Here is a 26,049-nt window from a genome sequence, read left to right as displayed (position 1 = left end):
CACTGCACAGAGAGCCCAGTACAAGGCTCTAGCAGAAACACAGCTGAGCAGGAACACCATGGAAGGGGTTGCTTCTTGTGTGCAGGGCACCTTTGCCCCAGATGGCCTGAGCTGCCTCTTCCCCTGCTCCTTTGCTCCCAAGAGAGAAAGAAGAAAACGGGAGCAAAGGAGCAGGGGAGGGGAGGAGGCAGCTCAGGCCATCCAGAGCAAAGGTGCCCTGCACACAGGAAGCATACCCTTCCACAGAGCAGAATCCAGTGCTGCCCACTAGCAAGCCCACTGAAGCCACAACACGACACATAACTCATCCAAGTTTATTATGGCAATTAATTACACAAACATACAAACGATCAACCATCCATCTGCTTCAAAAGCACTCGCACAGACTCCAGGAGTGAGTTCTTTATAAATAATGTAGAAGCAAGCACAGTTGGTAAGGAACAGGCAGCGCTCAGCTAGCGTCATGCACCCCCGCCTGCCTGCCAGGCGAGTGGGGCGGCAGGGGCAGGCACCCAGAGGTCAGGTTCCTCCTTGGCCCCGGCAGCCCCAGGCCCATCGAGGCTGGGGACTGGGGTGATGGCCGTTTCAAGGCACATACGACTTCCTAACTTGTAGCAGCTCTGCGGTCTGCCTGAGACCAGGTTCATATCTGAACAACCCAGTGAACACCTTGTCCTTCGCAGCCCCTATGGTCCATGTGGCCACATTTATTGCTGACCACGCTGCAGCCCCTAGGGTGCTGGGCTGCCTGAGACGCAGTCCCAGCCCCTGGCCCTCACACCCACAAGGTACAGAGGTACAGAGATGCGGACCCCCTGCCGTGATGGTGTTCGGAGAGCACCACTCTTGACATTTATCTTGCAGGGATATTGGGGTTACAGGAGAATTCTGTGGGGGGCAAAGGACAGAGGGGGCTAATTGCAAATGAGATTCAAGGCACTAAAGAGTGGATGGACGGCTAAGCCCCTGAAAAAGCCAACCAGAACTGGAGGGCTGCGAGGACAGAGCTGGCTGGGGGGTGACCCCAGATTCTGGGATGTCGGCCTTCACCCTTCCCAGCCCCCTCAGGAATCTGGTGCCGCTGTCACTCAAACTAATTCACAGGACACACCTGTGTGCGGGCCTGTCACAGTTAGTTATGGCTTTAGAGGACTCTCAAGTCACTGTGTTGCTCCCCGTGTACCCTAGCTGGGGTACTGAGGCGCTGCAGCACGTGGCACAGGCTCCACACAGTAAACCAGATCCCCAGGAAGAGGCGAGGGAAGACAGAGACCAGAGGCTCAGGGCCACTTTATCACAAGTGCACTGTGCACTGGGGTCCAGTGTCGTTGGGAGCAGGCCCGGTCGTGTGACCTGCACACACTCACAAGACACCAGAGAACACATGCATCTCAGGGTGGAGGAGCTCCAGGAGAAGGGCTGGCCAGGCCATCTGCCACAGCCAGTCCAGTCATATTGCCCAGAGCCTTTCAGAGCCTGCATGCTCCCAGATGGGTGCTTAGGCCCCTGCGCGCCTACCCAGTCCACTGGGGGCACCGACGCCACTTCCAATGGGACCTCGAATCTCGGCGATGGTGGGCCACAGGCCATGACACAGGTGGGAGGAGGAAGGGCCCGGAGCCAGGACCAGGGCTAATACCCAGGCCAGGCAGGCCCCGGGGGTGGCTGGAAGCCATAGGGGGGTGTGGGTCCGGGTGGATACGGAGGCTGAGGAGGCACCGAGGGCTGTGGATGTCCAGGGAAGCCTGAGAGCTGGGGCTGTGTTGGGTAGGGGGGCTTCCCTCCTGGTGGGAGGTAAGGAGATTGCTGGGGATAGCCAGGACTAGAAGCCCGGCCACCCAGGGGGTAGCCAGGCCCAGAAGCGCTCGTTGGGGCCATGGGATAGCCAGGTCTAGGTGGTATGCTCCTCTGTGGGGACCAGGAGAAGCCTGCACTAGTCCTGGGTCCGGGCTGGGCCGATGGGTAAGGGGGACCCAGAGGCCCGCCATAGGATGAGGGCTGGGCCACCACGGGGAAAGGGGCTGGCTGCAGGGCTCCCTGGGCTGTGGGGCCTAGGGGCAGGTTGGGGGATGGGCTGTAGGGCAGAGGATAGGGAGGCACAATGACGGGCTGTGGCGGCTGCTCCTCTGCCACAGGGGGTGTGGCCGGGGGAGCAGGGCGTGGGGGTGGGGGTGGAGGGCGTGGTGGAGGGACATCACCGGCCAGCTCCGGGGGTGCCCGGGGCCTCCTCACTACCTCCTGAAGCTTCTCCACACGGACCCGGCGCAGGTGGGACAGCATCCTCATAGAGGAGAAGGCTTCTAGAAAGGTCTCCAAGGGCACCTCACCCTCCAGGAACTTCTCAGCCATGGCCTGGAAGACACAAGGCCTAGTAGCGACAAGGGCTTCTTGGACACAGGCTTTTGGTTAACGCTGCAGTTAGACCTAGCTCCTCAGCCCTCCCTACCCCATGTGGGGGCTCTTTCCAGCCCTCTCTGCTGATAGCTCACACAGGAACCTGTTTGTCCATGCCATCTCCCTCACGGGAACATCAGGTTTGTTCCTGTGGGCAAGGACCAGGTCAGGTATGGTCACCCTACCCTTGACACTGGCAGGCCCATGTGGCCACTGTGTGTGTGCAGAAAAGCTGGGCAAAGTTACTCAGTTACTAGCCAGAAGCCACTAACTGAAGGCTATTCAGTTAATATTCAGAGGCCCACAGAGCCTGAGGACACTGGGAGGGGTGGAGAGCTACTCAGGTCTGCCAGCTACCCCAGGACTCCTGCTTCACCCAGCAAGGCTGGCTTCCCAGCTGGTTTGGAAGTCCTCACTCATCCAGGCTCACTGTAGTCCAAAATTACTATATGGAGCCAAGGCACTGGTGGCTCATGCCTATAATCCTAGCTAGGAACACAGTTCCAAGCTGGCCTGGGCTTTGAAAAGTCTGAGACCCTTATCTCCAATTAACCACCAAAACACCACAGATGAAGGCACTGTGTCTCGAGGGAGAGCACTAGCCTTGAATGAAAAAGCTAGGGGACAGAGTCCAGGCCCTGAGTTCAAGCCCTGGGACCAACAATCAATCAATAAATAAGTAAGTAAATAAATAAATAAATGCTGGATCAACAATAACAAATTAAATGGGAAAGTTTAGAAATGAACAATCTATCATTTCTAAATAACTTATGACAGCATATGGTGGTATTCTGTCATTAATCTCTTGCTGTGCTTCATCACCCACTGCACTCACAGCCCTCTCTGTGGACTTCAGGCATATATTGGGCTTCTACACGTCCCTGCAGACAAGGGGACTCCCTGTTGGGATCCTCAGTGTCACCTGTCTGTGCCATCTGTTAAGCCTCAATGCTTCATGCTTTGCAGGTGCCAGGAAGAGGGGCGCGATACCCAGCTTTACCTCAGACTCCTCCTCAATCTTCATGCCTTCAATCTGTAGGAGGTCCAGCAAGTTTCCGGGCTGTAGGGCTGAGGAGAATTTCTCTGGAAGAGAAGGCAGAGAGGTTAACATTCCAATAGTCCTGCCTGAGTCAATGCAGAAGGCCAGGGTCTGCCCTGGGGGCCACTGTGGCGTCGCTGTGGCATCCCTGCAGTGGATCTGGGTTATCTTTCATCCTGGGTCCACAAAGGACCACCTTCCTGAGCAGAAGGGAGCCAAGGAGCTAAGCCCAATGACCTTGGCCGAGTAGCTCCCCTTAGACCAGCCCGGGGAAGGGACCTGGTCCTGTGCTGCCTCTCCCGGGAGAGCAACCTATCCTATCCCAGTGTCAGGAATACACAGTACCCTTGGCTTCAGACAGCCGGTCCTGGACCAGAGCTCAAAGGTGTGGAAACTGAGTGCACGGAGTTGGTGATGCTGGGTAAAGGAGGCTGGGAATCAAATCTCAGCACCACTGATCTCTAGTTATGAGAAAGCTCTTGGATCTCAGAGTTTTGCTTTTCTATACTAAAATGAGAATGAAGGACTGAGCTCAGGGCTTCAAGCTGATTAGGCAGATAGTCTACCTCTTGAGCCACACCCCCAGCCCTTCTGCCTTGGTTATTTTCAAGGTTGGCCCAGCCTGGGCTCAGGTCTTCCTCCTGTTGTTCCATCTGTCACTGGAGACAACAGGTGAGAATCACTGGGCCCAACACTGTGCTGTCCCTGTGGCTGGGATAATAGGTGCCTACCCAGACATTCAGCCATGGCTGAGTTGAAATCTCTCCCACTTTACCTCTGAACTGGTCTTGACCTGATCCTCAGGTTTCTGCCTTCCAAGCAGCTAGAATTACGCCAAGCCCAACTAGGACAGCAATTTTATTTATTTTGACAGTCCTGGGGCTTGAACTCAGGGCCTGGGCACTATCACTGAGCTTCTTTTGTTCAAGACTAGCACTCTACCACTTGAGCCATGATGCCACTTCCAGCTTTTTCTGAGTAGTTTACTGGAGATAAGAGTCTCACAGCCTTTCCTGCCCAGGCTGGCTTTGAACCTCATATTCAACCTCCTGAGCAGCTAGTATTACAGGTGTGAGCCACTGTACCCAGTTAGGAGAGCATTTTTTTTTTTTTGCCAGTCCTGAGGCTTGAACTCAGGGCCTGAGCACTGTCCTCAAGGTTAGAGCTCTACCACTTGAGCCACAGCATCACTTCTGGCTTTTCTATGTATGTGGTACTAAGGAATCAAACCCGGGTCTTCGTGCGTGCTAGGCAAGCACTCTACCACTGGGCCAAACTCCCAGCCAAGGATAGCTAATTTTTAAGTCTACAAAAAGTATTATCAAGGTCTATATAGAATTTAAAGCCCACACAGGAAAGCACCTCCCTTACCTTACACATGCTCCGCTGAGCCCCTGGCACAGAGCAGGTGTTCAGTGCCTGCTGGCACCCCGGGCCCAGGGCAGGGAGTGGGATCTAGGGGATCTTCTAGACTATTCAAACCACCCTCCCCACTCCTACTTGTGAATGGGACCCTGTGTCCACCTGTGCCCAGGGTCACCCTTCCCTACCCAACTTGGCCTTCTGCTCCTGGCACCGCTCCACGAGCTTCCGCAGTTCCTGGTATTTGTCCGAGAGGTTGGAGCGGCTGATCTCCAGGGGACCCTGGAACTCCAGGTTCTGCTCAGCCAGACTCCGGTTGGTGGCCAGTGCCATCTCCCGCTCCAGTTGCAGGTCTTGGACCTAGGAGAACAGGACAACAGATGGCAAGCCAGGCAGGGGCTCTGGGACTGACCAGGGGAAAACAAACCTGGGCCCAAACCTCATGCAAACTCCAACCCCACCATTTGCCTTGATCCTGACCCAGCAGCTGAAGATGGGGACACGGTGCGAAACAGGTACCACGTTCACCACCTGTCCAAGGCCACTGAGGGACCTGCACCAGGTCTGCACAGCTCTCCAGAAAAGAAGGCCGGGGGAAAGCCCCAATGCTATTCCAAGCTTCAGAGTCAAGAGACTTGGAGAACACACAGCTATCCCCAGACCTGCTGGCTCTTGTGCTGCTTTTCCAAAGGGAGGGGGCCAGGGTCTTGGAGCAAACCATGACACTAATGCAGGAGAAGCTTAGCCTTGCCTCCAGGCCACATGCATCCTGCACAGATGAGAGAACTTGGACACACTCTCAATGCCCTCTTCTGAGCTCTTCACAGCCAGGTAGCCTGGCACCTTCAGCCAGGTCTTCTGGGGCCACCAGAGGTAAGGCAGAAGCCCCAGAATCTCCCTGAGGACTGGAGATTCAGACCCACCGCCTTGAGAGAGTAGGGACAATACACAGGCACCAGCACACAGTACAAGAACAGGGGGCTCAGGACATAACTCAGCAACACCAGCAACCACCAGGCAGTCAGCACGGGAGAGCCCAGCCAGCCCAGCTCATCTTCCATTACCAACACAAGTCCACAGACATCCTGGATATGCCTCACAGCTGACGGCTGCCAGGGGGCCCCTTGCCCTGTGCTCTGGGCAGGCTGCAGCCTGCTAGAAACGGAAATGCCACCGCTAACTCCCTTCTAGACGAGGCTGCCAGAGCACAGGGACTGCAGGACTCAGGGTAAGCCTCACCTGGAGCCCAAACTGCTACACTAGACAGGCGGCCCGCAGGCCAGTCTACTTTGCCCTCACAAACCCTTCCTGTCCTTGGAGTAGCTCACAGACTTAGGGGAGCTTCAATCCATGCACTAGTCACAAAAGGTTTTGGGGGTTTTCTTTGTTGTTGTTTTGTTTTGTTTTTGTGAGTCCTGGGGCTTGAACTCGGCCTGGGCACTGTCCCTGAGCTCTTCAGCTCAAGGCTACTATTGCCCCTACCCTTGAGCCAAGCCCCACTTGCCATTTTCTAGAGGTTAACTGGAGATAAGAGTCTCAGGCCCCTTTTGTGCCCAGGGTGGCTTTGACCCTTGATCCTCAGATCTCAGCCTCCTGGGTAGCTAGGAATACAGGCGTGAGCCACCACACCCTGCTGGAAGCTTATTTTTATTCACGAGGCCAGCTCAGAGTGCGGACTGAAGCCTTCCACTCAGCCTCTCCTTACAGGACCCCACAGACCCTCTACCTTTTCCTTGGGTCTTAACCAATAAATCCATGCTCTATTATTCTCTCTAAATCTTGTGCTCATTTCTGCTCCCTCTCCCCGCGATCTCTAATCTTCCTCTTTTAGGGGTTCACTATGAAGCCCTCTTCCATCTACTTGCACGAGGTAATAATGTATAGAGGGGTTACAGTTACATTCATCAGGTAGTCAGTGTATTACTTCTAGCACATTGATACCCTTTCTCATGTTTTTGTCCTTGTTTTCCTCCCTTTACCCCTCCCAATCATCTTGCATTATTTTTTTTGTTTTTTTGTTTTTTTTTTTTTGCTAGTCTCCAGGGCTTGAACTCAGGGCCTGAACACTGTCTTTGGGCTTTCTCAAGGCTAGAACTCTGCCACTTAAGCCACAGCACCATTTCCAGCTTTTTCTATGTATGTGGTACCAAGGAATTGAACCCAGGTCTTCATGCATGCTAGGCAAGCACTCTACCACTAGGCCAAACTCCCGGCCCCTAATCATCCTGTTTTCCGCCCTTCCCTTTCCTATTTCAAGGAAATAAATAAATGTATATACAATATACCAGATAACAAAAGTCAGAAACAGTAACAACATGAGATTAAACATAAGGGCAAAAAAAGAGAAGAGAGATAACACAGTACATTAAGAACAACAATCACACAAGATAAATCTCTCTGTTTCCATATCCTAGAGTTCATTTCATTTAGGCTCATCCTATATGACCTTATGTACAAAGGTTTTGACCTTTGTGATCCTCTGCTAGGAGAGTTGGATATATACTGATTATTACAAATGAAAGGTCAGTGAGTTTTACACCCCAGTCATAGGAGCTAACCACCTCTGCCTCAGCCCCTCCATTCACTCTCCTACAGAAACATTTCCTCAAGATCCGCACCCCAAATGAAATGCGCTCTCATCCTCTAACAATCCTACAACAACTCAATCACTGCTTTACGGTCCACAGAAGAGACAGTCAATTGCTTGTTTTTTTTTGTTTTGTTTTGTTTTTGGTGGTCTAATGGCTTGTCCTACTTTGTTTCTGTCCAATCTACATTGGGCATATTTTCCCTCAGAGAATTCAAATCAATTTCAGGCACGGCTGCATGCCACAAATTTCAAATTGGCTTTTTCCTGTGCAGTCATGTCGGTGCTTACCACAGGTTCTACCAACTGCTCGACCAGGAAGGGACGAGCAGCCACGGAGGCAAGGCAAAGCAAGGCTTTTTTCTGCCAAGCTCCATGCCCTGGGAACTTTCCCAGCACTGCCCACCACACAGCCCCGAGTATGGCTATACATCCCAACCCCAAACCCAAAGCCTAAAATGCTTTTTGAGTGCCTACATCATGCTTAGAATCTTTTGGGGTTTTTTGTTTTGTTTTGTGTTTTTGCTGGTCCTGGGGCTTGAACTCAGGGCCTGAATACTGTCCTTGGGCTTTTTCAAGGTTAGAGCTCTACCACTTGAGTCACAGCACTACTTCCGGCCTTTTCTATGTATGTGGTTCTAAGGTATTGAACCCAGGTCTTTGTGCATGCTAGGCAAGCACTCTACCATTAGGTCAAACTCCCAGCCCCACCTTTTGGATGCACTTCAGGTTTCACATTTTTCAGATGAAGAAAGTTTCATCAGTAAATGGTGGTAAATACTTCAAAATTAGCCAGGAGCTGGTGGTTCACACCTATAATCTTAGCTACTTTAGGAGGCTGAGATCTTGAAGATCGCAGTTCAAAGCCAGCCTGGGCAATAAAGTTCATGAAACTTTTATCTCCAATTAACCACCAGAAAACCAAAAGTGGCTCCATGGCTCAAGTGGTAGAGTACTAGCCTTGAGCTGAAGGGCTCAGGAACAGTGTCTAGGCCCAGAGTTCAATCCCCATGACCAACAAAAAGTAAAATAAAATAAAAACTCTAAAACTGAAATATTTCTGGTCCCAAGCATCTTGGAGAAGGGATACTCCACTCCTAAGTGAAGAATGAAGAAAGGTCGAAGGTATGAAGACCTGGGGCAGGTAAGGCTCACAGCCTAATCCACCGAGGGAATCTGGAGCCCAATGTAACTTTGCTCACCATCCTGGCCAAACAAGCTCATGGACACCTCAGGGCGGCAGGCTGTAGGCCACATGGAGCCCCTCCTCCCTCTCACACTCTACCCAGCAGCAGGTCTTCTCAACCAACCCTGGGTCTTCACCAACCCCAACAAGAAGGCCTTAGGGGGCAGCTGTGAGCCTGCAGATCTACAGAGTGGCCAGTAGGGGACGCTGAACTTTCAATCTTTAACACTGAATTCACAGATGACACACACCTTTTCATGAGGGAAAAGTATCACCAGGGTGACATAATTTTTCTGGTGAGCCTGGAGTCTTTTGTGCTTGTATCTCTCACTCACATCAGGAGCAAGAGCTGCTGGCATCATTGAGCAGGCTGCAGACATTCAAAGGAATGCCTGTTGTCACCTGACAACTCCATCTTTCAAAAGTCACAGAGTCACAGGAGGGCAGGACACACACGTTAAGTCTAAGATCTGTATCGACAGCCTGTTGTGTTTATCCCTGTGAGTAGCCGCGGCTATCAGGTGTCAGTTTTGATTGGGAGCCAGGACAAAACAAGGTAAGCTACATTCCAGCCAAGGGCAATTCCTAAAGGCTGACAATCGGCTGAAATACAGGGCCATACAGCCCTGCTGGGGAAAGGTGGACACCAAACCCCTCTGTGCTTTGAGGGCCTGCCTCCAGACTCAGGCTGGAACACAGTGTGCCTGCTCCTGGAGCATCCGAGTCCTAGGAAGTCCAGAAACCCAAGGCCATATGGACTGCTTGCCACTCCTCGGCTTCCAGAGACGCCAAGAACTGGCCTGAAAGCTTCGGGGTTCCTCTGGATTTCTGTGTATTCCTTAGAAAGGGGAAATAAATCTGGCTAAATTCCTAATAAGCTAACATCCATGAGACAGCCTCTTACCTCAGGGGACTCCAGGGCAAGCCGCTCGATCACCTCCTGGTCATTTTGCATTTCCTCTAGCTCCTGCAGGGTCTTATCCTTCAGCGATTCCATCCTTCCTGTGACACAAAGTGACACCCCAGTGAGGAAGTGGCATCTGAGAGGGTGCCTGAGTCCTTTGTATTATTTGCCAGACACAAACTGGCTCCGTGGGTTGGGGCATGGACTGAGGGGCCAGCAGAGCACACTCCTGCGCAGAGGCTCTGCCCATCCCTCTCCCCAGGGACACCAGTAATGAAGTGCATGAGAGCCACTTGGTGGCCAGAGGCAAACCCACAATTCCTTGTGGTGCTAAACGGCACCCCCCCACCCACCCCAACCAAGGTATAGGGAGGAAAAAGCAGCACAGTACCAGACAACAAGACCAAGCCTAAATTCACCAATGCTGATGCCATCCTGCCCTTGGTAGGTGTCTATTTCTGTCTGAACCAGAAATACCCTAAGTCTCATACACAAGGCTTTGCGGCTTTAACATCACAGGCCCAACTGTGTCTCTGACTGTTATATTTAGTGTGCCAGTAACCTCAGGTTTCCCTAAGTGTTCCCTGAAAGTGCAGCCCCCCCCCTTCAACGTTTCCCTCAAATAGACTGTCACATGTGTCATCGGAACAGAAAAAAGATGTCACCAAACTAGCCTCTGGGGAAGCTAAGAGTAAAAGAAACAGATGGACCCAAACAGGAGAGAGCTGGTGTCAGCTGTCCACCCTGTCTTTCTGCTCATGGGAACATCCATCATCCATGTGACAGACGGTCACACACAGGCACAGAGGAAAAGCAGCATGCACATCCAATACCTCTTCTTTTTTGCTGACAAGAGCCTCCATTTTTAGGTATTTTATCTATTCTAGATATGCAATTTCCAGCCTGAATGCAAAGGTGGATGGCTTTCAAAAGACTCCAGCACCAACAATTAAGATCCTCCACAGTCCCCTCACTGGTGCCAGGGGCGGGGGGGGGGGGGGGAAGTCAGGCGGATGACACCCAAGCAAGTGCGTGGGAATCGAGAAACAACTTTCTCCTGGGCTCAGTTCCCCATATGGTGTTTCCTCAGACTGTCAGAAAGCAGCAGTCACTTTTGCCATGGAAGTCCTGGTGTATGCCATAGGTCCCAGCAAAGCTACGAAAGGTGTCCCCTTTCGTTAAAACAAAGAACGCGGTCACTTTATCTAATGGAGAGCTATACCAACAGAGGTCCAAGCAGATGTTTCACCACTTGAGTTATGCTCCCAGTCCTTCTGCTTTATTTTTCTGATAGGCTCTTGTGCTTTCAGACCTAGAACCGTACTCCTCCTATCCCCATTTCCTAAGAAACAAGGATTACAGGCAGGAGCCACCACACTTGACCAGAAGTGAGCAATTTCTAAAATACAAGAATGCATAAGCACACACTCCTCTAGCCACCAGAATGATGACATGCCAACAGGCTGTGCCACCCCACAGACATTGCATACTCATACCGAGGAGAAAGTAGAATGGCCAATACTGTATCATTGTGATGACAATCACCGGAGCCATCAACAGCTGGAAAGGGTCTTGGAGACCTTTTGAGAACAGCTGTCTCTTAGAGGTTAGAACTGACTGGAGACAGACTGCCTGAGTTTGAATCCTGACTCTGCCACTCACCAGCTATACTGTCTACCCTTTGTGAATCAGCGGGATCTTGAACATAGCTCTATGTGAATGTCTGAAGATCTTCACACAATGGCATGGACATGGGGCAGTTTCACAGAGGTGGCTCAAAGAGGCCAAGCTCACACAACTTAAAAGCAGCAGGATCTTAACAGGCCCAAGCTTCTCAACAGGTGCATCTGGATCCCCTGAGGTCTTTACTTAAAGCCAGAGTCTCAAGTCCTCCTCTAGATCTAACATCAGCGCCTCCAGGGCTCTGAATTTAAAGTTTTCATTTGGAATAACCTAGATTAGTGCTTACTTGTTCCCTTCTTCCCAACACTCTGTAGAAGCTCGGGTGGATGGAACCCTATCTGGCAGAACAAAATGACTCTCCCGGGTGGCAGGGAAAGGGACCCATTAAGCACCAAGGCAAAGGCAGCACATGAGCTATTTTTAGAGTCAGACTTTACTCAAGACCCAAATGCACTTCCACAGCAGGCACAGCTGCTAGTCCTGCAGGCCCCCTGTAGGCAGTAGATGGGCAAGCACCGGTGCTGGCCCACACACTCTAGGATGAGTATGGAGGTGCATCACCAAGTAAGGCACCAACATTGCCAAATTGCCAGCATACTATCAGGATGGACAGACCAAACACCCATGCTGTGGCCTGTACCATGGGGGAGAGTCATGTGAAGCCAGGCCAGAGGATTTGCCAGACCACCCAGTGGTCCCTGCTCTGCCCATGGCTTCTCTGCTTCAAGAGGCACTGCCAGCCTGTGTGACATCCTGTTCCATTCTTCTACAGCAAAGTGTGTCCAGGCCTTCCAACTTGGCCAAATAGCTGGAGGCCATTTTCCTTACCTGTAAGATGGGTACATAAACCCTATGGTCACAAGACTGCTTGCTGTCTTCTATAATCAGTTGTTTCAGACTCTCCCATTAACAGTGTGGTGAATAAAGTAAGCAAGGGGTTTAGGGAACTCTAGCTTAGAGATAAAATGAAACCAGAAAGAAACAAGAAGAGCTCAAGGTCCTATAAGCTTTTAGGGGTCCAACAGAGGACCCAGCCAGCCCCTCTTCATACATACTCCTTTATCCCACGAGCCTGGCCCATTGCAGGCACGAGCACATCACTGTATTTATAAAAACCCAAGATCCAGAGATTACAGGCCTGGCAAGCAGGTGCACTGGTTATCCCGCCTCTGCAGTCCCCCTCCCAGACGGCAGGGCTCACACTGCCATCTCAGATAGGGCCAGCACCAGCTCAAGCCTTACCACAGCCCAGCCCAGCCCATCGGGAGGCACCAATGCTTTTCTTCTTGCATTACTTGCCCCAAAGCCACTCAGAGAAGAGGAAAACAGTGCACATGGCTCTGGAACAGGAGCTGGGGGAGGCGGGGCAACCCTGTGCCCATGATCCACAGCGCAGACGTCTAAGAAGGAGCTGTGGGCCCTGCTGCCAGCAGCTGTCACCGGAAGCTTCTCAGAGTGACTACCAGTACCACTTAAGATACCACAGGGCACTGAGGATCACTGACTGTGCTTGGACCCGAATCCAGGGACTTCTGCTTTTGAAAGACCTGACAAGTCCTACTTGCTCAGGACCAGGGTCCTGACACAGATACTCCATGACCAACATGGCAGGTGGGTGCTTCTTGTTGATGCTAGAGGTGGGATGGGGGTTGAGAAAAGCCCCCTGTTTCCAGGAGAATGCCCCATTCACCTCTGTCTTTCCAGGGCCCAGCACAGACTGGCTCCAGATGGCTCCTCAAAGAGCCTGCTGAGAAATGATGAGAGGGGATGAGCAGGTCAGCTGGTAATCAAGGGACAAACATGGGGACATGTGAGCACAGCGTTAGTCACTCACCCTTACCTTCCTTCACTCTTTACCCAGGCTCTAAGCATTTATCAAACAGCTACTACATGCCACACCCTAAAAAGGCTCTGCATCCAAGGATGGAGGATTAAAGAGGCAGCGGCACGTGAGAAATTGATGCTGTTACTGCAGACTGTAGCTCAGTCTTAACACTCAAAGCCCACCCTAAGCATCTTGCTTTGCATTTTCCAAGTCCCCAAGCCCCACTGCTGTGAGCAGTGAACCAGTGAAGCAGGAGTGGGAGGGAGGGCACAGGCACGGGGGGGAGGGGAAGGCACCCAGAGGCCTCATCCCAGCCCCGTGGGAGCCACTGACAGGTCTGTGTGGCTATGGGGGCAGACGAGGGAGGAGGCAGTGGCTCAGTCATCACAGGTAGGTGAGACCACACTAGGAGGGTGACAAGAGGCAGCTCAGAGGTGATCATTGGGGAAGCTGGGTGGAAAGACACTGCAGGAGCCTCTGCCAACGTTCTTGGCACCATGAGGACAGAATGGTCCCCATTATCTGACTGCCCCTGAGAAGGCTACAGGCGTTTTGGGGGGTTTTTTGTTTTGTTCTGTTTTGCCAGTCCTGGGCTTGAGCTCAGGGCCTGAGCACTGTCCTTGGACTTTCCTCAAGACTAGAACTCTTACCACTTGAGTCACAGCCCCACTTCCGGCTTTTTTCTATGTATGTGGTACCGAGGAATCGAACCCAGGTCTACGGGCATGCTAGGTAAGCACTCTACCACTAGGCCAAACTCCCAGCCCATGGGCTTTTGTTTCTCTTCTTTTATCCCTGTTTTTTTGTTGTTGTTTTTGTTTTTTGTTTTTAAGTTTTATCTCCTCTGAAGCTTTCACCTTTACCAGAAGTCACAACTGTAGCCATCTACCAAAGTCAGGCCAGGCAGTCTGAGGCCACAAGAGCAAGTAGACCACGAGGGAACAACAGGCCCCTCCTGCTGGCAGGATGCAGCTGGGGACAAGCCCACCAGCTCTCTCAGGGGGCTGGAAGTCCACATCTAGGGACACTGTGCCATTTGTGAATTTCAATAGGTGACTCAAAGTTGTAAAAAGCTTAGGATGGGTCACTGATACCCAGGGGCTATGGTCTGTGACCTGAAATCTACACCAGCCCTTTGCCAGCCACACGTGGGGAGGATAAATCACAGCAAAGTGGGTAGGAGCAGTGGGTAGAGCAGAGATGAAGATACATGTCCAAGGACTCAGGAGCCCCTCCTTTCATCACAAAGCCCTGAGTTGGGGAAGGCGAGACACAGGCCATGCATCCAAGCTTTGGGGGGGAGTGGGGAGGAAAGGGAGTTCATGGAGTCTCTGCCCATTCTGCCCTGCTGCTGGCCACAACCTTTGATCTTGACTACATCGTTCCACACACTGATCTAGCAGAACACGATCGAGCAGAAGATAGTGAAGCAGAGAGGCAGATTAGGACCAGGGATCTGGGCCAACTGTGCTGCCACTTCTACCACTCCCCAGCAGGGGCAGCTGAATCACCTCCCAGAGAGGGTGGACTGCTGGCAGGGCTCAGATGCAGGGCAAGCCTCCAGGTCTAGGATCTTTGCCATGACTACTGAGCTCAAAAACAAAGGTTAGCTGATCAGGGATCCTCTCAAGAACTAGCCAGATTACTACATGCAACCATCTCCTGAATGGAGCAAGGCGAGCCGCGAGTCCCAGGGCCCGCTTGTGGGGCACAGCTCCACATGTGTAATCAGGTCAATGCTAGTTCTCTCCACTTTAGGGACCGCTGGCCAGGGCTCGTGCTTGACTCCGCCACACTGTAACTATCTGACCTCCATCCATCACTTAACCTTGGGCTCCTTATCTGGAAAGTGGGGTCCTATGATCATTCCCAGCTTGAGGTTGTTGTGAGACTCAGATTAGGTGAGCACCTGAAGGGGATTCGCAAGTTTCTGAGCACTGAAAGTAATAGTCTTTGGGCCTCTTAGGAGAATCTGAATGTCCCAAGGCGTGATACTCAGTGGAGCACAGTCACGGGTGGGGCAGGTCCACCCTCTGGCTCTCTGCAGGCTTCTGTGGCTCCAGTCCCCTTCCTCCCCACTGCCCGCCAACACCTACTTCCCAGGACTTGGAGCCTGATATTATACTGCAAAGAGAGTGGTCAAGGCCCTCTACATCCACCCGTAGTACTGGAAGATGATGCCTTCACAGCCATCTGCCAACCCATCTGTGTTATAGGGCACTCCCTACAGCACCCCCACATCAGAAACATCTGCTGTCACCATGGAAAACTGCCTAATCTTACAGCTTATTGAGGAAATATTTATTGGCCTGATCTCATATTTTCTTCCAAGAATGAACCTAGCTGTATCCCCAAGTAACACACTCCCGGAGACAATAAAAACAAAACAAACCACCAGGCTTTGCTCACCTGACCCAAAGCATCACTGAATTGGTCGTTCCCACGATTTGAAAAGTTAGAGTATGGGGTCAAGTGTGGTTAAGTAATGCTTGTAATGTCAACTATTAAGAAGGCAAAGATAGGAGGATCACAGACCAAAACTAACCTAAGCAAAAGTAAGGAACCATATGTAAGGTAAATTAAAGCAAAAGAAGGGACAGGGAGGAAGGGAGGGCTGGCCAAACAGGGGACATGGCTCTAATGGTAGAGCACCAGCCTACTGACTCTGAGGCCCTGAGTTCAAGCCTCAGAGCCACCAATAATAAAGAAAAGAGAAGTAGGAATGTAAATCACAGGGCGGAAACTTTGTGGGTTTTGTCTCTGTTTGCTGTTTCAGGGGTAGAGTCCGGGGCCTTGTGCGGCCTAGGCAAGCATCACAGCTCCATTCCAGTTCCAAAGCTTTCTAAGTAGTTGCTGGGATTGGAAGGTTCCGCCCCATCAGCCAGTGCTGCATTTAAACCAGTGTGAAAGCAGCAGAAAGAGGGCAGGGCTTCAGAGCCAGACAGTTCTAGATTTAAAACCCATTAAAAAGTCATTCCAAGCCAATCACGGTGGCTCACGCCTGTAATCCTTGCTACTCAGAAGGCTGAGATCTGAGGATCTTGGTTCAAAGCCAGTCCGGGCACTAGAAAACTGGAAGTGGCACTGTGGCTTAAGCAGCAGGGCGGTAGCCTTGAGCTGAAGAGCTCAGGGACAGCACCCAGGCCCAAAGTTCAAGCCCCCATAACCGACAAAAAAAAGTCATTCCATTTACCTTTTACTTTAGGCAAGTTACTTAGCCTTTCTCATTACATTTTTCATCTGTAAAACAGCACCTATACTATACAGAGTTATAAGCATTTAATAAGGATTAAATAATTCCTAAAAGTGCCAGAACAGACACTGAGCACAGGCTGGCAGAGCAGGTATGAGGTGGAAATAACCCTGCAGGCTCACACCTTATGATTACAAAACACGGCCTGTCAAGGTTGACAAGCCACCAGCTAAGTACACATCAGGTGGCTCTGAAAGAGCTGAGCCCAGAGGACAGCAAAAGGTGTGGCTTTTAGAACAGCACCAAATCAATACAAACCAAAGTCTGTAAATAGACACATGTAGACACATCTGGAGGAATGTAGTCTCTCACTGTCACCTTTACACAATGTGTATACAACTACCTATTGCTTCATGAGTCACTCATAAACTCCATCTGCCACCCTGCTGGGAGACAGAGCCCTTAGCAAAGCCTCCGGGAATGACAGGTGCCAGATGAATCTGTCTACCCTGCCAGGTGTGGCCCCAGAAAGCACAGACTTCAGGAATCAGGCCCCATCACCCCAGGACTGGCTGGCAGACTCACCAGCCCTGACCCCCAAGGACTGGGCTCCTTCCTCCCCTTTGATAACCCAGACCATGTGCCAGATTCCCCCAAGGTTGAGACCCTAACACCACACCTGTCCCCTCCTAGCCACTACTGCTGTCAGAAACCCCAACTTCTCACACTCAATCCCAGTAATCCAGACACAATGCTCAGGCTCAATCTTAAAACTTCAGTGTTCTGAAGCCTCTGACCTGGATGAGCCTAGCCATTCTTGCCCTGTCTCAGACTCCACACGGGTCTCTCTCTGCCTGTGGGGCACTTTCCCGCAAACCTTGTGCCTGGAATCCTCTGAGTCCAAATGTTTTAGTTTTGTCTGGGTCAGTGCTGGGGCTTGAACTTTGGGCCAGAACCTTGTCCCTTAGCTTTTTCACTCAAGGCTGGCACTCTACTGTTGAGTCACAGCTCCACTTCCAGCTCTTTAGTAGTTAACTAGAGATAAGAGTCTCATAGGGCCAGGTGTGGTGGCTCTCGCCGGTAAGCCTGTAAGCCTATAATTCCAGCTACTCAGGAGGCTGAGATCTGAGGATCAGCATACAAAGCCAGCCAGCCTGGGCACGGGCACTCACTAGCTCACTAAAGAACGTGACACTCAGCTCCAATCAACCACTAGCAAACTGGAAGTGGCACTGTGGCTCAAGGGTGGGGTGATAGCCTAGAGCTGAAGAACTTAGGGACAATGCCCAGTCCCTGGGGTAGGGTGGCAGCCTTGAGTTGAAGTGCTCAGGGACAGCTCCCAGGCCCAGAGTCTCAAACCCCATGACCGACACACACACACACACACACACACACACACACACACACACACACACACACACACACACACACACACACACACACACACACACACACACACAGAGTCTCATAGACTTTGCTGCCCAGGCTGGTTTTGAACCTTAATCGTCAGCTCTCAGCCTCCTAGGATCTAATCGTCAATTAAGATTACAGTGTAATGCACAGTCAGTCTTTCTTAAGACACTGTTTCCTAGACACTCTTAAAGGAGGAACCCAAAAGTGTAATGCCTCTGAATGTTTAAAAAAAAAAAATTATCAACATCAACTCAGGAAATGGAAACCTGGGTCTTTTTTTGGTGGTGGTGGTGGTGGTAGGTTTTGCTTTCTGTTTTGTTTCATTTCTTTTTTCTTTCTGTGGGGGGGGGACACAGGTGGGGGCACAGAAACAGATGGGAGAAGAACGAACAAATGCAGTATACAGTGTGTGGAAAATGAACTATGTATCTAGTAGGCAGAAACAAGGGAGGGAAACTCAGAGGAAAGGAAGGAAGGGATGAATTGTCCAAAATGAAATGAATTGTGAAATGGTAAGCCATCTATACATCATTTTATAAAAATAATTTTACAAGTTTAAGACACAGCTTCCTGCTCCATCAGGCTTCCCAGGGCTAGCCATCCCCTCCACAGAGCTGCCATGGGACTTGGCAACCACTGCCCGAGCCCTCCCCTCTCCCATCCCAACCTCACCAACAGCCAAGCCCGCTCCTCTCCCCTTTGGCTGCAAGGTCTTAAGAGAAGGAAGAAGTCAGGCGGGCTCTGTGGCAGAGAGAAGGCGGGCATACCAGGCTTCAGGGTTCCGAGGCAGAACAGACTGGGGACGCTCCCACAGCTTCGGGCTAGCCAGCCAGGCACAGAGCGCTGTCCTAGGTACTTCACTTCGGCCACACCTCAATCCTAAGCCCCCCTGCACACAGGGCCTTGGGCTTTCTTTTTTACAGAGGTAGAAACTAGACCAAAGAGAAGTCCTGTGCCTGCCCACTGCCGGTAGACCCCGGCAACCTTACAGGGGGAAAGGGTGGAGCCCAAGGTTCCATTTAGGTGGTCTGGCAGGAAGCCCACATGGCTGACCCTGCATCATGCCACCTCCACCAGGCCCACATGCGTGCAACAGCAGCCAGCGTCTGCTAACCAACTAAGAAACTGCAAAACTGTTGTTCAAAGCCCAATGCAATCCTAGCAGGGGAGTCCAAGATACCTGGCTAGCACAAGGTCCCCGGGCCCCAATGGCACTTGACCTGTGTATGCCTCTGCAGGACAGACCAGGATGGAAGGTGACAATCCTGGCACTCTTCACTAGCTGGCTGGTGATATAAGCTCTCCAGTTTGTTCTCTAAGATGGGGCTCTGGGAAAGAGACATGAACGTCAGGTTCTCGTGTGGGCTCAAGACCCCATAGCTAAGCTCCTGCATCCACCCATCTAACCTCGGTAACTCAAGCACTTCCCATGCGGATTCAGAGGTCAGGGACTTAAGACTCCCTGGAGACAGTACCCGCCAACAGAATAACCACTTTGACAGCTGGATGAAATCAGATCAATAGCATTCAGCCTCCGTCAATGATGGCCAAAATCAGAGGGCTGAACAAGCAGGCTATGGCAAACTGCCTGACAATAAAGCCCGGCCTCATGGAGAAGTCTCTTCCTTCTTCAGTGCTACCTTGAAAGAAAAACATCCTAAAGAATTTCACACCGTGGGGGTAGGGGGAGGGAAATGGGGACCAAGACATGAGAAAGGGTATCAATGTATGTGAATTAATGCACCTTCTATCTGACGAATATAATGTAACCCTTCTATTAATTACAATAAAAAATATATGAAAAAAAAAAGAATTTCACACCAAACTTCTGCATGTTCCTCCCATGTCTGACAGTTCAGCCAGCTGGGGAAAGGCCTCGACACGCTGCTGCTCGTCCTTCCCACCACATACTTCTGCTCTGCACAGAGCAAGCCCAGCGGGCAGAATCCATCACCCCTTCCAGAAGGGTCAAGAGGAACAAAGGTCAAGGCAAAGAGGTACTCAGGACAAACACCCAGGAGTCTGCATGGGATCACTCGAGTGTCTGTTCCGAGTCCAATGGGATGAGTCCACTAGGCTGGCGGGCTCGTGGCCATGCTGCGCCAATTACAGGCCCTATGAATTCCCAGGTCTGGCAGAAGCATAAGCAGGAGACAGGTGCACTGAGGTGACAGTCTAAGCACATAAAATGAGAAACTGAGCCACGGCCGCCTCCTATCTACGTGACTCAGGCAGGAACCCAGAAGACACTGTCAAACAGGGCAAGGGCAGCTTGCCAGCGGCTGTACTGGGTGCTGGACCTAGGCTCATTCTTGTGCAGAATACCCTGAACCAACTCTCCAGAGGCTGCTTGCTTGGTTCTAGGACACGCAGCCCTCTCCTGCCCTTTTGACACACCCAGGAACTCCTAGAGAACATCAATGTTCTCCTGGCCCTGCTTTAAACCTTCCACGACTCCCAGGGCCTTGCTCTTATGTTGGAAATGCCACAATTCTTGGCTTGGCTGACTCTGAACCTCCCTTCCTGCCCAGCTCTCCTTCTAGCACCCATCGGCTGACTCATTCCACCCCAGCTCCCTGGGTTCCACTTCCTCGTCCCAGCACGCTTGTCAGTCTCTAGGCAGGCAATGATCCTGCTCATTAGATTATATTAATATCACCCTGCCTGTGCCTGGCCTACTTTCCTACAACTTCTCCACCAAGCAAACAGCAGCTTATCCCTCAAACAGCAGCTTCTCTGTGAAGCTCTCAGGGGTTCTATCCTCCCACAGAACTCATGCTCTCTCATGGTTCTCTGAAGCTACTGCACAGCGTTGTGTTACTTATTGGAAATCAGCAAGTTTCTCTAGCCCCATTTCTGGGACCAGCTCCCATGTTTCCACACAAAGCGCCCCTGGACGTGGACTTCTGCTCTGGCAGAGACCAGACTCCCTCTCCCACCTCAACCAACTGAAAAAACCAAAGGGCTGGGATTATGGCCTAGTGGTAGAATACTTGCCTAGCATGCATGAAGTCCTGGGTTTGATTCCTCGGTAAAAGGAAAAAAAACAGAAAAAGACAGAAGTGGTACTTTGGCTCAAGTGGCAGCACGCTAACCTTGAGCCAAAACTGTTCAAGGACAGTGCCTAAGCCCTGAGTTCAAGCCTCAGACTGACAAAAAAATTAAAATCAAAATTAAAAAAGGTAGACAAAATAAATGACACAATCACTTTTTTGTGTGTGTATATGTGTGCATATGCACATGCACCAGTCCTGGGGCCTTGATGCTATTCTTTTAACTTCTTTTTAATCTCAAGTCTGGCACTCTACCACTTGAGCCAAGCTCCACTTCTGGCTTTTTGCTAGCTAACTACATATTAGAGTCTCACAACTTTCCTGTCCGAGCTAGCTTTGAACTGTGATACTTGGATATCGGCCTCATGAGTAAGGATTATGAGCACTGTCCTTGGACTTTCACAAGTGATAGGCTAGAGCTCTACCACTTGTGCCTCAGCACCATTTCTGGCTTTTTTTCCCCCTATATATGGGGTACCGAGAAATCAAACCCAGGTCTTTGTGCATGCTAGGCAAGCACTCTACCACTAGGCCAAACCTGCGGCCCAATTTGCTAATTCTTGAATTGTGTGTTTTTATTTTTATTTTCTGGTCCAAGACTGGGACTTGAACTCAATACGCTGGCACTCTACAACCTGAGCCATGCCTTCAACCCCTTGTCTTTATTATTGGGTTGTAGGAGCTCTAGATATCAATCTACCAACAATCCACTAACACCAATTTTTAAAACACTGGACTGGCTATGTTAACATGAAATAGATTACAGAGAAAAGACTATCTCCATGTTAAAAGGGTCATTTCATAAAGACAAAGGTCAACTCATCAAGGCTATACAATACTCTCAAATGTTCACACAATACTACAGCTTAAAAGTAGGGCATCAATGGCTCATACTTACAATCCTATCAAGTTATTTAGAAGGCTGAAAATAAGAGGATTATGATTTGAGGCCAGCCTGGGCAAAAAAGTACACAAGACTCCATCTCCACAAAAAAAAAAAAAAAAAAAGGTGAGTGTGGCACTCGCTTGTCATCCTAACTATGACAGGAAGCCTAAAGGAGAACAAATGAGGTTCTAGAACAAGAGGCCTAGGTAGGAAGCAAGACCCCACGTCAAAAATAACTGGCACAGGGCCGGGAGTTTGGCCTAGTGGTTAAAGTGCTTGCCTAGCATGCATGGAGACCCGGATTCGATTCCTTAGTACCACATACATAGAAAAAAGCCGGAAGTGGTGCTGAGGCTCAAGTGGTAGAGCTCTAGCCTTGAGAAAGTCCAAGGACAGTGCTCAGGCCCTGAGCTCAAGCCCAGGACTGGCAAAAAAAAAAAAAAAAATAACTGGCACAGGCTGCCACCTGTCTGTTACATGCCACCTGTCTGTCACATTTGTCATGGTCACTACCCCAAGTGAAGTTTTGCCACAGGAGGCTCTCTTTCCACTAGGACAACTTCAAGTGATCTTTAGATGAGCCCCACCTATGACCATCCAGAGAGCCCCACACCAGGCTGGGGGACACCCCTCACCTACCCATGACCACTAGGGGCCATGCATGACTGGCTATGTAAGTGACACCCTTTTCTCCCTGGATCACAGTTCTCTAGGACACATCCCCTCCAGACACAAACCTGGGCTGCAGCAGGAGCCCGAGTAAACCCTCATCTGAGAGGAGTGTGGCCCAACAGTAGACGGAAAGCCCAGAAGAGCCCTAAGACGTAAGCACCACCTGGCACCTGAAATCAACAGAGCGCTCCTTGTTTATTCTCCAACAAGAGGGTAATAAAGTCTTATCAAGTGTTTGGTGGACGATATCCTGAGCCCTACATAACAAGTCTAGCTACTCAGAAGGCTAAGAACTGAAGACTGCAGTTCAAAGCCAGCCTGGGCACTAATGTCCCTGACACTCTTATCTCCAATTAACCATTAAAAAACTGGAAGTGAGGCTGTGGCTTAAGGGGTAGGGCACTAGCCTTGAGGTGAAGAGCTCAGGGACAGCACCCAGGCCCAGAGTTCAAGTCCCACAACCAACAACAACAACAACAACAAAAAGAACAAGTCTCAGTAAATTTACGATGGCTCAAATCATAGCAAGTTATATCCTCCTTACAAAGAGATTAAATTAAAAGTCCATGTTTATTGGGCAGGAGAATATAGAGTAATACTATAATGTTCTTTTTGTCCTTTAGCTACTTATAATCTGGCTGAGAAGGACAAACAGCAGTGAGATGGAAAGTATTTACAACTCTCCAAAGCTAGGCCTGCCTGGCTGGAGTTATTTTCTTGAAGTCCTTGGTGGAAATTCTTCCCCACTCCCCTCCCTAGCCCATCCTCAGCCCCAGGGACTCCAACCAAGTCAGCTCTAGTTAAATCAAGACAAACCTGTTTGATACACGTTGAGTAAATAGCTCATAACATGTGAAAGCAGATACAGAAGTGAGAATGGAAGAAGCACTTGGTATGTCAACGTAATTACAGCCAAGCCTCACAAAAACACTCTCCCTTACAGAAACCTGTCTCAAAGGAAAACAATCCTGAAACAAATCAGAAGCCCACCACTCCCCCCCCCCAAAAAAAAAAAACACTTCAGATCCTGCCAGGAAACTATGAACAGAAGTCCCACTGACAGCAATCTAGCTGGGTGAAAGTAAGGCCTTCAATGACCTGATTAGGTCAGTCTGGAAAACCCCTCATCCACTGACCAACAGTGTCCAGAAATGACTCATGGGGCTATTTACCTCAAAGCCCTTTCTACAGCACAGTAGCATAATTCAAAGCAGAAAGCAAATGACTATTTTTTTAATTCCTTGGTAATAATTTCACTGCTAAGCTCCCAATAGTCTAGCAAATTTTAATTTTTTTCCTTAAAGAATCCTCGGGAGGGTGGGGAGGGAAAGTGGGAGAAAATCATGGGAAACAATGCGCAAGAAGTAATGTACTTACTACCTCATGAATGTAACTGTAATTCATTTGAAAATACTAAAAGAATTTTTGAAAAAAAAAATCATTGGCACGCTTGTTCAAAATAGAGTCCCTGGATCAGGCACCCAGAGGTTCATGCCTGTAATCCTAACTACTCAGGAGGCTAAGAGCTGAGGTTCCAACTTTGAAGAAAGCCTGAACAGAAAAGTCTGTCTGACTCCCATCTCCAATTATCCACCAAATAGCTGGCAGTGACCAAATGCAGCAGTGGCATTCACTAGATATTATGTTGAAAATGAATGCTACAACTTCTCAGACAGGAGAGAAAAACTGGAAGAGAGGAAGGGCAGGGTGACACTGTCCAAAAAGGAATGTACTCATTACCTAACTTGTGTAACTGTCAGCCCTCGGTATAGCACCTTTATAATAATTTTCTTTATAAGCAGCAGAGGAAAAAAGAAAGGCAGCAATGGAGCTGTGGTTTAAGTGGTAAAGCACTTGCCTTGTGCAAAAAAAAGAAAAAAAAAAAAGCTAAGGGACAGCAGAGCATGAGGGCTTGAGTTCAAGCACCAATACAAGCATGAAGAAAAAAAAAAATCCAACTCAGCCCCTTACTGGCTGACACTAACCAAGTTTCTAACATCTCTGCAACTCCTGTCACCTGCAAGATGGGATTCCCCATCCATTTGGAGGTGTTCTCAGAATGGAGTATGTCCAAAAAGACACGGAGGAGGGCACCCGGCATGTGGCAGCCAGACGAGAAATCAAGAGCTCCTGCTAGAAGCTTCCCAAACGAAGCAATCTATAACGCAGAGGGAGGCCCCACTTCATGGACATTCCAAAGGTGCTGACACCAGAACCTAGGGAAGAAGGCTTTTCTTTGCACATTGACGGGCGAGAACAAAGACTATCAGCATTCAGTATTTCACCCAGCAGTGCAGTGAGGCTCAGAAACACACACACACACACTCACACACACACACACAAACTCACTCACTCACACACTCACACTCACTCACACACTCACTCACACACACTCACTCACACACACACTCACTCCAGATCAGGTTTGTGCAGGACTGTAACTCTGGACAGCAGCCAAAGATAAAAGTCTTTCCAAGCGCCTCTGTCCCCACCACCCCACACTCACTCACATACTCACACACACTCATTCACACACTCACTCACATACTCACACACTCACTCACACTCACACACACTCACTCCAGATCAGGTTTGTGCAGGACTGTAACTCTGGACAGCAGCCAAAGATAAAAGCGTCTTTCCAAGCGCCTCTGTCCCCACCACCCCACACTCACTCACACTCACTCACACTCACACACACACTCACACACACTACACACACACTCACTCCAGATCAGGTTTGTGCAGGACTGTAACTCTGGACAGCAGCCAAAGATAAAAGAGTCTTTCCAAGCGCCTCTGTCCCCACCACCCCACACTCACTCACACACTCACATACTCACACTCACTCACACTCACACACACTCACTCACTCACACACTCACTCACACACTCACTCACACACTCACTCACTTACACACTCACACACTCACTCACACACACTACACACACACTCACTCACTCACTCCAGATCAGGTTTGTGCAGGACTGTAACTCTGGACAGCAGCCAAAGATAAAGGCGTCTTTCCAAGCGCCTGGGTCCCCCCCATCTCTCCCGCCGGGGGCTGTCCCAGAACCGGGAGTGCGGCAGCCCTAGCTTCAGGTACCCGTGAAACACGGAACCCCTGGTGAGGGGCACCACGAAGGCGGTGCCGAGGGCTCGGGCCGGCAACCGGGCCCCTGCGTTGAAGGCGGACGGACCGAGCGCAGCCGCCCCCAGCCCCGCCCCAGGAGCGGGAAGGCCAGCCGGCGCCGCACCGCGAGGGGAGCCGGGGAGGAGCCGGGGAGGAGCCCTCGGACACGGGGAGGCGTCCACTCCCCGACCCCGGTCCCTCGGGGTCGCCGGGGCCGGACCGCTGAGCGATCCGTATCCGGGTCAAGAAGGTCACGACGAGGGGCAGTCAGGGTCCTCCCCACCCACACGGGAGCGACCGCAGGATGCCTCGGGTTAGCGGACGCAGGAGGGGACAGGAGAGCCACCCGGCCGCTCTCGGCGCCGGCCGGCAGCGCGGGTCACGCGACCCTGGCGCCCAATCGCCGGCCTCCGCCACGGGGAGCCGCGGGCTGAGCAACCCCAGCCCTCCCGCTCCCCTCCGCGGCCCCACCCACCCGCCGCACACTCGGACCGGCCCCGGCCCCGCTCACCAGCTCCCGGCCGCCGCCACCGCGGGTAAACCGCGACCGCACCCGCACTTCCGGGATCGCGAGGCCCGCCCCCGCCGGATGTGACACTCCTCCCACGTCCGGGCCGGGAGAGGGACCGCGCTGCGCCTCCGCCTACCGTCGGGTACCCCCCCCGCCCCGCCCGCCTCGTGCTCGGGTCTCGGGGTAGCCACGACGCCGGCCCACCGA

The 26,049-nt window shown here is 51.1% G+C and overlaps 1 protein-coding gene across 3 annotated transcripts; it reads right to left on the bottom strand.

Moving 5' to 3' along the window:
- Positions 1-1,545: 1,545 nt before the first annotated feature.
- On the bottom strand, positions 1,546-26,049 carry Vps37c (VPS37C subunit of ESCRT-I). 3 transcript variants are annotated; one of them, XM_090347581.1, is made up of 5 exons: positions 25,843-26,049; positions 9,473-9,570; positions 4,984-5,155; positions 3,395-3,477; positions 1,546-2,352 (listed from the first exon to the last, which is right to left on the bottom strand). In XM_090347581.1, exons 2-5 carry the CDS (start codon positions 9,563-9,565, stop codon positions 1,633-1,635), a joined length of 1,068 nt encoding a protein of 355 aa, XP_090203707.1. In that variant the 5' UTR covers positions 9,566-9,570; positions 25,843-26,049; the 3' UTR covers positions 1,546-1,632. The 3 variants fall into 3 exon arrangements, with proteins under 3 accessions (XP_090203707.1, XP_090203708.1, XP_090203709.1); XM_090347582.1 differs by lacking the exon at positions 25,843-26,049 and adding an exon at positions 24,611-24,645; XM_090347583.1 differs by lacking the exon at positions 25,843-26,049 and adding an exon at positions 18,807-18,867.

The sequence above is a fragment of the Megascapheus bottae genome, chromosome 16, assembly GCF_031878675.1.
Source record: "Megascapheus bottae isolate mThoBot1 chromosome 16, mThoBot2.hap1, whole genome shotgun sequence".
Lineage (NCBI taxonomy): Eukaryota > Metazoa > Chordata > Mammalia > Rodentia > Geomyidae > Megascapheus > Megascapheus bottae.
The sequence above is the reverse complement of the archived record's forward strand: the minus strand, read 5'-3'. Positions and strand labels throughout refer to the sequence as shown.

Excerpts from the sequence above, each read along its gene's own strand:
- Vps37c (XM_090347581.1), bottom strand. The coding sequence starts at position 9,565 with ATGGAATCGCTGAAGGATAAGACCCTGCAGGAGCTAGAGGAAATGCAA. Across the intron at positions 5,156-9,472 it reads TTGCCCTGGAGTCCCCTGAG|GTCCAAGACCTGCAACTGGA; the intron begins GTAAGAGGCTGT and ends CTGTTCTCCTAG. Across the intron at positions 3,478-4,983 it reads GGAGCAGAAGGCCAAGTTGG|AGAAATTCTCCTCAGCCCTA; the intron begins GTAGGGAAGGGT and ends CTTCTCTTCCAG.